This window comes from Anarrhichthys ocellatus, unplaced genomic scaffold (assembly GCF_004355925.1).
Source record: "Anarrhichthys ocellatus isolate YVR2014 unplaced genomic scaffold, GSC_Weel_1.0 scaffold11, whole genome shotgun sequence".
Taxonomy (NCBI): domain Eukaryota; kingdom Metazoa; phylum Chordata; class Actinopteri; order Perciformes; family Anarhichadidae; genus Anarrhichthys; species Anarrhichthys ocellatus.
Window position 1 is genome coordinate 1,973,495 of NW_022280041.1, and position 12,087 is coordinate 1,985,581.

The 12,087-nt window shown below is 41.4% G+C and overlaps 1 protein-coding gene across 1 annotated transcript; it reads right to left on the reverse strand.

Moving 5' to 3' along the window:
• Positions 1–1,044: 1,044 nt before the first annotated feature.
• LOC116385555 (probable E3 ubiquitin-protein ligase TRIML1) lies at positions 1,045–10,997 on the reverse strand. The gene is made up of 15 exons (XM_031851138.1): positions 10,880–10,997; positions 7,990–8,131; positions 7,153–7,393; positions 5,532–5,734; positions 5,256–5,360; positions 4,589–4,684; positions 3,825–4,058; positions 3,598–3,745; positions 3,439–3,486; positions 3,163–3,189; positions 3,013–3,077; positions 2,564–2,674; positions 2,102–2,220; positions 1,633–1,729; positions 1,045–1,544 (listed from the first exon to the last, which is right to left on the reverse strand). Exons 2-15 carry the CDS (start codon positions 8,128–8,130, stop codon positions 1,392–1,394), a joined length of 1,788 nt encoding a protein of 595 aa, XP_031706998.1. The 5' UTR covers position 8,131; positions 10,880–10,997; the 3' UTR covers positions 1,045–1,391.
• Between the last annotated feature and the right edge of the window lie 1,090 nt (positions 10,998–12,087).

Consider the following 12,087-nt stretch of genomic DNA (forward strand, 5'->3'; position numbering starts at 1 on the left):
TGGATTTATTTTGATCCTCATGCAACAAGCCTTAATTCATAATCGGTGTTGATATTCACATGTGATGTTTATTTCTCCGTCTTGCCTCCTCTCAGGTAGCGACACACAGGATGTCGAATGTCTGAACCTGGCCGGTTTAAGTGCAGTGCCTGGAGACGCTCCGGTGGTCGTCATCAATGCTGCAAAGTACACCTGCCACAGTGCCGGGGGAATGGGGGCCGTGAGGGAGTTTGCGGAGCACATTCTCCTGCAAAAAGAAAAAGCAAAGTCGCAGATGGAGCAGCAGCGCATCGACCGCAAAAACTTTTAATTCTGAATGTGAATCAATAGAAAAGGCTTCAGGGTATAGTTCAGGCACATATAACTAATCAAGTCTCTCTTCTCTGCTACAAAAAGTGAGATTAGTGTGCATGCTCTTCAGCAGTTTTACGAAAATTAAGGATTTTTGGTCGTAGAATCTGAAGTTATCCAAACTTTTCACAGATTGTACCTGGAACTTGAGTTCTTACAGGTACATTTATTTTTTGTAATTCTACCAAATTAGTTCCCCATAATATTTTAAGATATGACGTTATGAAACTATATTATAAAGATTTATTAGAAATAGTTGTTATAGATACAAAAATATGTTCTTGTTGATTGATCAATGTTCTTATATATATATATATATATATCATGTTTTCTGTGCTCTTTCTATATGTTGACATTAAATCTTGGCCTTGCCATGCTGTTTGTACCCCCTTGTTTATTTTTGTCCCCACAGGCCCTGAAAGCAATAGTTAGTGAGAGGGAATTATTAATTATATTAGATAGGCGCCCCGTCCAGGCCACTGATAATTTAGTGCAGCAGGCCTTCAACTCCCGAGAATAGTGGGAGTACGGCGAGTATGAAGTAAGCTTTAAACTTTATACTCACCGTTACAGGAAATTTAACCTTTTCTTTCTAATGCATGTACTACGGAACATTACAAAGTCAATAAAGTAGTCCATGAATATGAGATAGGAGTCTATATATATATATATATATATAGTATTAATCTAGTATCTGTAAAATCTTATTGGGCAACTCCTGCTTCTTTTCTGATGAATCAATGAACAGTTTAGGCTTTAAAATGTCTTTAAATAGTCAAAAATATCCGTCACAGTTTCCTCTGAAGCTGAATATAGAAATAATGAACACAGTCACTGCTAGAATAATACCATTGTTTTTAATACATGATAAGCAAATCAATTAAAATACAAATGTCTCACCTGTATTTATAAACTATTCACAGTCGGACAACAAGAGAACATTTTAAGAGTATTTATATCCAAAAAATTTGAACAGTTTTGCGGTGCAACTAAAAGCAAAAAGAAGAAGAAGAAACTCGGAACTTCCAGGTGTTGTTCTGTCACTCTGTCCAGTTTACCGGAGTGATAATTAGCGGCCCGTCGTTCTTCCCAGATTTATTAGTACAGGGGCTGAAGAACGGGAAGATGCATTCACTGAAAGTGTCATTGAAAGTGTAGATGTGAATTTTAGCATCAACATTGTAGAAAGACACCTGCAGAGCCAAGAGGACACAGTATTAAAACACTTCACTTGGCAGAAGACAAAATAAGTCGATGTTAAATGTGTTTCTCTTACTGCACCTGTCCTTTCTCAAAGTCCACAAATATCCCAATCCTTTGTGGTCGGAGGTTCAGATGGACGTCTGTGGAGGGTTCACTGCGAAAGGCGTACTTCTTCCTGGGGATAGTCGATTACCAGAAAAGCAAAGACGAGGAAAAAGACAATTAAATGAAGTGAAAAGCAGGAGAAAGTGGAGTGTTAAAACCATTTTCTCTAACACACTGCCTTATTTTTCACGACACGTATGTTTCAGTATAATATCTATCCAACGATCTTTCTACAATATTCTAATGGATTTTATTCCAAGATGTATTTATTTTGAATTAAGATAAACTGACTCCAAGGAAATGAAGTACTAACTTTGTCTGTCTACTGTTTGGTGCTGGACAGGTAGTGTACAGTGAGGGTTTTTGGGGCTTTTCTTTTGCTGGAAACAAGGCTGCTGAAAGTGGAGTTGTGGGTAATAAACTGGTGACAGACAAAACTCACCTGTCTCTCAGACTGAGGAACCAGTATCCATTGCTCGGGGTAACTTCAATCTTCCCCTTCCTGTTGATTGATTGTCTGGCTACTCCAAGATCCCAGTCCGTCTTCCCGCCCACCTCCACCTGATCACAGGAAGTAGGACATTAATACCAAACACAGAGAGAGATAAAAGGCTGGAAGGACATGGGTGTACACCTAGTTTACATATTTAAACATAAAATTCCAGAAAATAAGATTTTTTTAAGAAATCAAGTGGAGAAGTTACATGGTGGTATCTATTAGTTCCATTTTGACCCTATTCACCTGCAGTGTCTCCCCTTAAATCCATATCATCTCTGCCTTTCAACAGAAACACAACTGCAAATACCCCCCAAAAATGTGCATTTCTGTGCTAATGTGCAGTATATTTCCCTAGAAAACTAGCAGCCACATGGGGAGGCTTTCTGTGCCCAATAATGCTCTCACCTCCCAGTAGTGTCTCCCAGAGGAGATGGCCTCCCTCCCGATGACACAGACGACTCTGTCAAACCTCTCTGGGTTGTCGGGAAGCGTCTGGTGTCGATCTCCACACCTCACCTGCAGAAACACAGAAAGTTTATCAATGCCCAACTTCATAGGCACGACAGAATTACTGGTACAGAAGACGCCTGTTTTCTATGTCATTTTTTAAAATAATTATTCTTGTAATATAAGTCTCCAAAGTGATTTTAGCAAACATGGGAAAAAGGCAACTGAATAGATAATTTAGCCAACCAAAAATCAATAACATACCAAGATTTTAGTCAGTTTTAGACACATTTTCAAGATTGTAAAGACATTTCTTGTGGGTTTGTGATTGCAGGATTGAAATTCATCAATGTAATGCTAAAAAAATGAATCAACTCTTGATCGTAACTATTTAACAGGCGTCTCACACTCTTCAAGTCCTCCGACAGAATCAGTCTGGCATGAGCAGTGTGGCCGTCCAGCGTCACGTCCACTGTGTTGAAGGAAGAAGAAAACTGTGAATAAACTTCATTTATGTAATCGTGTCTGCGAGACGTGTCCGTGATGCTGCTTTGTACCTGCATACTCCTCAACCCTCCTCATCCCTGCAGAAAAACAGGACAAAATGTAGTTAAAATAAACGTACAATGCGCTGTATAGATTCATATTATTAGCCTGTTTAAGGTGGACAATACTGTGTATGTTTAACTTCTTAAGGTAGGATGGACAGAGTCACTCAGTGGTTTGTATTTGAAAAAGCTTTAAGGTGGATGACCAATATCATCCACTGGTTTGTGTACTGTACAAGCCTTTATGTTGAAGCTATTTAAGGTGGAGCGGGAGTGGACACTCACTGGGCTGATATCGGACCGGACTGGGGGCCAGTACTGAGGCAGGAAAACCTGGAGAGGAACAATTAAGGAGCTGAACTTCAATGCTTTAGAGTAAAACCTGACTGTCTTCATTGCTTTTTTATCTTTGGAATCAAGCCTTGTGTTTTGCATTCATCCCACCTGTCTCTGCGATTATCAACAGCTCTTCCTGGAACCTCTCCACCACAGCTGCCAGCGACCTGTAGATGGTCCCTGTTCCCAGGTCAGAGTTCACCGACACCTCAAACCAGTCTTTGGCAGGTGGAGGACTGGAGAGGATGGGGAACGTCTGGAACAAACAAAAGCATTTAAAATAACCCACACAGGTTTGCTATGAGTCAGTATATCCTCATTAGATCCTCACCAACCTTGACACAGTGCATGTAGTCATCTGATTGGGCGAGCTTGGCGAGGGCGCTTTCCCTCCGCCGCAGTTCGTCAACCTCCAGCTCCAGCTGTCGTACCATGGCGTCGGCCTGGTGCGTGGCCGCCCTCTGGCTCATCTCCATCACCTCCATCAGCTCCGCCTGGGAGCGCTCGATGGCCGACACCAGCTCAGAAAACAGACAGACGCTGCCCGCCGTCTCTCGCTCCACCGCCAACTGAGGAGAAAATGAGTCTGTGATTTCAAACACCTTTGTTAGGCTTCAAACGATCGGGAACACCCTGAAATATCATATGTTTCACATACAGGGTAAAAACAAGTATAGTACAATGTTGAGACTAAACTATATACTTAATAAAAGAACCATGCGATTATACGGGTTGAAATAGAGACAAAATTTAGATACCCAAATGTTGTGAATGCAAAAATGAATCTGCATAGAGCCCACAAAGTCTCTCAAATTAATCAATTAGGAAGCTGAAAAATGTAAACGTAATTTACGTAAAACATTGTGAATTTGGGTGGAGCTTCAAAACTTCATGTACAATCATGAAAAGTTAGAAATACACTTAAATCTTTACATGAATACAGAACAAGTAGGATGAAACCCTGAAACGTTGTGGGGGGGGGAACCAAACTTTAGCAAAAAAACAAGTCAAAGCTGATAAAGGGATGACAGGAGGATTTACAGGTTTTGCCACACAGCTCGGGTATTTACAGGAATGTGTTTGTGTGTGTTTCTTTCACCTCCAGCTCAGTCGCTGACAGTTTGATCTCCTCAATCTTCCTGATTCTCCGTCTGATCATCCCCTGCACCTCCTGCTCTGACACACTCAGCTGGTCCTGCACACACACACACAGAAAATACATTTTGCAAGCTGAGTTAATAAAAACAGGTATGTGATGTGGATTCACTTTTAGTAACCGCACAGTACAAACAGACATCTGGGATTTGATTGCAGTTCTGAACTGATGCTCCAGTATTAAACTATACAGCAACAGTGAGGCCTAGCTAAAGAGCTTGGCGCTAAGGTTATTTGTGTAACCAACAACAACAACAAGCCCGGTTGCGGCGCTATTCTCTGTTCTCGTGGCTTGAGGAAGTCAAATTTCCAAAAAATTCTGACTGGCTGACACTTGAGTAAACATTCAGTCAAAGACTTCACAGTGGGTCTTATTAAATTAGGAAAAAAACGTCTTGATGATGTTTAACAAGTCCAGAACTATACACAATACTGCTTTCCAACAATGTGTTTTGTATGTGGCATAACAGAGTATGGTAGAAGAAAACCTGCTCTGTAACAGCTTGTGCTTTGTTAGCCATTGTTCTCCGGGTTAAAATATCAAGACACTAAAGAAGTAAACGCCCAAAAGTCTGTGTTGTTCACTTCAAACGTGATTCTGGTTTTCCCACCTTGGTTTCCATCCACTCGGCTTCCAGAGTCACAGTGTCGTGATCGTGATGGTCCTCGGTCTCACATTGAGGACAGATACATACTCGATCAGTCCGACAGTAAATCTGAAATCAGTGAGAGAGTGTTGCAACATCAAACCTTAAATCTGTCATGAAAATATAAACCGCTGCATGTTTTCGACCTCTCTTCTTGCTCCTCGATAACAACAATTGACTTTATCTGAAAGCCTGAAAATCAATGACAGATGGTTTATAATGTAGGTAAAGGTACCGTACCACTATTCCTCTGTGGTGGATCTCACAGACAGGGAGCCTCGAGCTCGTTGCAGCCCCACTCATGGTGAACCTTCTTCGGCCTCTGGAGTAAGGGGGCAGCGGAGGAGGAGGTCTGGAGGGGTTCGTCAGGGCGGCGAACGGACTGTCGTTTGGTACCGAAGAAGCCAGTGAGGTTGTGCATGGCAGCGTCAGGATGGACACACCTTCCATGGTAGAAGATACAGGAATTAAGTGATAAAATCAAGGAAGCTGTGTACCTTTTTATCTTCTGAGCTTCCTTCATACTTTAACAATTTCTTTTGCAATGTTGGTCAGTCAGCCAGTTATTAGACCACTTTAGTCAGGATGAAACACTCAACACACAACATACTAAACTAAAATGGTGAGCATAGCAAACAGACTATGTTTAGCAGGAAGGTTACAGAAAGGTGGGACAGGATAAAAGGTGCAATTAACCCTTGGCTAAGCCCCGCCCCCGGGGCAACTCCCTCAAGCTGTCAGAGCTACGTTACCATGGAGCACACACTGTCACTAACTGCACTTCCTGAAAAGCGTTACAACTGCATTTTTTTGTGCAACCCTGTGGTGCATAATGACAATAAATGATCCATGAATTTTTAAACCCTAAAGTCTGCGGATCAAAGTGTAAAACTAAAACCACCACGTCACCTGGAGATCGAGACAGAAGACAATGAAATTAAGGAACAACACTGTTCCTGTAAAGCCGGGCAGGTCTTTATTCACTGTTACAATCATTAAAAAGCAAAAGCAGCAAGTGTATACATTTAGTATACCAGCGCAGCATAGAAATGCTAATGCTAACGATGTGCTAACATACTCTGGGTTACGTAGAAACGTAACATTTTAGAAACGTACATCTCCTTCCAACCTCTCTGGATAACGAGTATCACTACTACACAACGTTTAACCGTGACGAGCTCAAAATCCTCAAAACCAGCCTGAATATGAAGTAAATCTGAAACGCTTGCCGGATAATTGTCAGACAATGATAAGAGCTGGCTGATGCTACGCTATGATTGGTCAGTCTGCGTTCGAAGGGACGGGACTTAGCGAAGGGTCAATTACAACATCTTTCTGCCACTTCAGCACCACGGACAGCGCCGTGTATTTATCAATACACCACGGCCATGGTCCCGGCCATAGATTCCAACTAGCACAAACCTCAGTTAGATAAAGGATCAGTGAGTCAGGGAGACCAGACTAACATATTCAACTTAACAACCCCTCTGCCCATGCATTCGCCCTGCTACTAGTCGATGGAGATGGGAATGGCTGGGTAACCACTAGCATGCATTTCGGTCATTATGCATTTTGCTAACAGGGGCGATGGCAGGTTTTCAGTCCCTCTCATCCTTCTGCTTTGCCTCATGTTAAATCTTTCCAACATCCCTCTACTTTTCTAAGAATCTTAACCTTCATATTCTTTCGGAAATATTGGAAGTGCAATTTGACACAATGGTCATTTCACTATTTAAGGCAAAATAACCATTTGTTCAAAGAGGAGAACATGAAGGCAGCCTCGCTTCACATCAAATGCCTGATTCTTCATCTAAAATGAACTAAAACCCTTGTAGGCTAACACCTACTTCACCTGTCTTACCTTGGGTCTCACAGGGCATTGTCGGTGATAGTTGTAGCGGAGGTCGAGGCAGCTTCTTCTTCAATTCATCAATTAAATCATCTGGTATGCCTCCTCCTCCTCCTCCTCCTCTTCCCCCTCTCTTCTCGTTCCCCCCTGCTGTCATGGATCTGAACTGATCGGTAATCTCTCGCAGCGTCCTGTTGATCTGGAGGTCTGGTCGCTTCTGGAAGGTCTTCTTACACAGAGGACACTGGCAAACCTGGGAGAGGATGGATGGATGGATGAGAGGAGAGGAGAGGAAAAAAACAAACCAGAGACGATAATAAAGTCAAAGGAAAGATGGAAGCAAGGGCAGAAAACTAGAATAACTGCCTCGCAGTTAGATGCCTCTGTCAACCAGTCAAGTTTAATTTCCCAAGTTTCTAAGTGCCTCTCTTTCTAAATAAAAACAAAGATGGCAGCCAGGAACTGGTGGGCTGTTGGCTTTTCAGAATCTTCAAAGAGGAGTCATTTCTTCGCCGGCTAATTATATCGCAGATAAAAGGATGGTGACCGCTGTGACCCAGAATGTATGCTAGTACACGATCGGCACAAATCGAGGCTACTCTGGTTACATGAATTCACACCACACACTTACTACACACAGGAAATAAACAAGCAACACAAAGACAATGCACACAAGAACGACAACGGACGAAACAAAAGAAGGGAAGAAGAAGAAGGTACAAACTCAGAAGGAGGAATGAAGGTAAGGAAAACAATGGGTAAGGAAAGACAGAAGGACAGATGGAAGATTAATAAATTTAACCTTCATACATATCTTAAATGACTTCCATGCGTCACACACTCACGGACCTTAGATCCGTCCCAGTATCTGCTGATGCAGGCCATGCAGAAGCTGTGTCCGCACGGCGTGGACGAAGGGTTGGTGAAGACATCAAGGCAGATCGAGCACAGGAACTGCTCGTCTGACAGAAAGCTTCCACATAAGGACATCCTGCGGACAGCGAGAGGGTAATATACAGTCGAATCAATACAGACCAGTCAGACAGAAGTCAGAACAAAAGCAAGTTGGGTTTTCAGAAAGGCCCTTTGAAGAAACAATCTTTGATAGAGTTTTAAATGTTACTCTGATATTGCTTCCCCTTGTTACCGTCATCCCAAAACAAAACAAGTCAGATTGTATAGAAGTCTATGAGAAAATGACTCTACTTCTCTCTTGATTTATTACCTCAGTAAACATTGTAAACATGAGTTTATGGTCTCAATATTTAGTTCCAAGTCTTCTTCAATACAGCATGATGTTCATTTAGTAGCATTGTCCGGTCTGGGAGTTGTCCGTGATTTCATCTTACAACTTTAACCCTTTCACAGTGTGCTTTCACTTCATGAAAATTAATTGTAAAAACCAAGATGGCGACGGACAAAATGTCGAACTTCAGAACGAGCAGATTGCAGTGAAACTTGTCTCGAGCATTAACCTCGGGACGAGCGTCACACTTTTTGCCACACTACTGGTAAGTCTTTAAATACAGACAATCTGTTTGTCCAACAGTTTTGGTAACGTGACAGCTGTTTGATCCTTTAGGTGGAAACGGTTACATAACAAGCAGTGTATCTATTGTAATGTGGAACAAGCAATGCAATCAAAGCAATGTTAAAATGTAGAGAAATTTGTGTGTTTTACATTAAAAGGAAAACACACAAATTTATCTCTCAATTCTGAGAGATAAATGGAGACATTATGTAACACAAACACAAATCACCTGTCGTCATAAATCAGATTAGGACGGTCAAAAGACTTTAGGAATGAAGTGGGGCAAGATTCTGTCCTGCTTCACACATTCAATACATAACAACACTCACATACTCGTTTTAATGTTCCAGCGACACTTTTCTTTAGTACTGGAAGCATTTTATTTTAAGTTTAATCATATGAGGCAAAACATTTAAGATGTTGGAGTAATAATTAATTGTAAAAGCAGACAAAAATAACGAGGGGTTGTTTTATCTATCTGGTTTAAGCCCGCTGGATCATTTTGTTGGATTATTTCCACGGTGCTGAGTAGTTGTTGTGCGGCCCAGATGCTCGGTTAGTGGCTGGGTTCATTCTCAGTGACGGCTGAAACAATACAGATAAAACCGTCCTCCTCCTCTCTTCCTCTACTATCACGTGGTACCTACACAACGGCTGGGTCACTTCAACCCAGCTGCTGGATTGTCTGCAAGCTGCAAAAAGCAACACAACAGGAGTAAACAAGTTGACTTCACAGAATGAAGACGCGTTGTTGCTGGTGGGCAAAACAGAGGCAGCGCCAACGATGATACTGTTGAAAACTCGCCCTGATTGCCTATGAATCTCCATACAAGTTTACATAGACCACCAGATATCAATATTATATGACTTAGTGGTATGACATTTGTTAGTTTTTATCAATTGTGAAATGGGTGGACCAGACATTACTGCGATTTGACTTGGGGGACCAGGATCTGTTGGTTGACAATCCGGTTGGAGTTTGAGTTATGCGAGTTCCCCTTTAACTGGTGTATAATATAAAACTAGAGACTTGGATTTTTGTGGTAATGTTATTAGCACAACCAGGCACACAACAGCTCTTTGTTAATTTATTTTTACATTTACCTAGCATTATTTTGGTGAGACAGGACAACTAGTTAAGTTACATTGCAGTGTCGTTAATTTAATGCTAATCGCAATGTCTCCACATTAGTTTGGCATATGTCGGGGAGCATTAGACCCCGTACGGCTTTCCGTTAAATAGTTAGCTAACAAACCTCTTACGTTAGCGGTTAATCCTCAGTCTGAAACGTAACAGCAAAAGTCAATACGATATTGCAGATATGTATGATTATAATTTAAACGAACGTTAGCTATTGTTAGCTTTCACGATCGCTTGTTGTTGTGATTGCGGGGGAGGGGGAGCAACCATTTTTCCTACATAAAGTACGCCATGCTGGAGTGAACTCCCCCCCCCATCCCCAATCTGGATCGATCTATCTGGAGTTAATTTTTCAAAAAGCACCAAAGCAGGTTGCATTCAAAAATATAGAACAATCCATAAGCAATAGGTGTGATTAAATAACCATAAAAGTGTGTTATAAGCTATTTTGACGTCATGCTTTTTAACTTTGTCAAAATGTCGGTCTTAGATTAACATGACAGACTTTAATACAAACCGGCCTCAAGCATGACCTCTGCTGCACCTAAAACCGTTTCCTGGTGATAGAGGAAAACCACATAGCACTTTCCCAAACCACCTTGCCTCTAAGCCCTTCTGTAACATCGCAACTTGTAGCTTTGCACTTTATTACCTTTAAGGAAGTTGCTTTGCAGCCAAAACATCACAAAGAAAAAGTAACCAGCTATTAAAAGATTACATCGCACATAACATAAACCTCAGTGCATTCCTGCCAACTGACTACAAGCAACAATTACAGCCAAGATGTTATTCAATTCCAGAACAAATTATTTGACTTAAGTACACATGTAAACACAGTAGGTTGTTACAGACTCTTACTTTGAACGGTGTTCTAAAAACAACACTTTCTCTCACTGTTTAATCTCTTAAACTCTTGATTTTATGTTTTCCCACCTTTCTCCAAAAGATTCTACGGGAAATTTATATTATTTTTCCAAGAGATCAGATCGGTCTCCGTCCCTTGTGAATAAACGCCGTTTCTTGAGCTCTAAGCATTCAGCGTGAAATCAAAGAGTAAAGGTTGATACCTTTCCTGTTGATCGGTCTGATTTCAAAATAGATCCAAAACACTCCAGAAACTCTTTTTGTCCTGGCCGTTGTTTCTTGATCTGTACAGGTCGTATCTTGATCGCTCACAACATCACTTACAAAGTGCGTTTCCTTCTCACACTGTGACATATAAAAAGGTGTGTGTGTTTATGTGTGTGTGAGTCTGTGAGGGAAAGGAAAATAACACCACACCCATTCACCTGTCTATGTTTGGCAGGTAAATGTGGCAGGACCGGTTATGGTACAAGTTTCTGCCCTCAACCTTATTTCCTTTTTTATTCCTATTCCTATTCCTTCCTATTTATGTTTCTCTTTAAAAATACTTTCTTTAGCAATGAAAACAATTCCACCTACACCTACTTTTGTACATAAACAATTTTTTTGAGACTTGATATGAGGAATAAAATGTTCAATATCGCAATTTCTGGATTCTTTTTCTATTCACAAAACAGTGCATTAAAAGGTGATCTAATTAGTATTTTCAAATGTTCAACTCTGCATTGTCTCTCTGCTCTACAAGGCTTTTTAGCATCTTTCAGCTCATTGTTTTGGTTTTACGGGCCACAACTTTACTGTTGTTAACTCAGAAAAAGAAAAAGGAAAGTCTTGGCCCGGATATCCACCGGCAACACTGGAACCCTAGAAATATAGCCCTTTGCCCTCAGGGGCTTATCTGTCTTCAAACCGATAGCTGATGGGTTGCAAGATTGGGAAAAAACATCATAGTTTGGCTTTAAATAAGTATGCTTGTCACTTAACCCAACGACAGACACAGCGGACATGTTACTCAGTGGCGTAGCATCACGTGACCGAGCGTTGTCAGTAAAAATCACTCAACTTTTGGTGTCACACAGGACACTTACACAGGTCCCCTGGGTGAAAGTCCTGTGTTTGTTTGACCACCCTTTCCACCGGCCATTCCAGGATTTCTGGCAGGCCAAGAACCCTAACCCTAAAGCAACAATGCCCTGTAATTGCTCCACCCTGCGGTTAATTACTGACATTAACCTTTATGACAATAACTTCACGACAGTCCGAACGCTGTGTACAGCTCTGCGTAGCCGCTGCTCGGTGATGTAATGAATAAAATGAGCTCTTCATATCAGGGGAATCCTAGCTTCCTTTTGAATCACGGTCTTGTGTGTGCTTTTCTGTCAAGTCGTCTGTTTGCTTTCGCCATGCATAC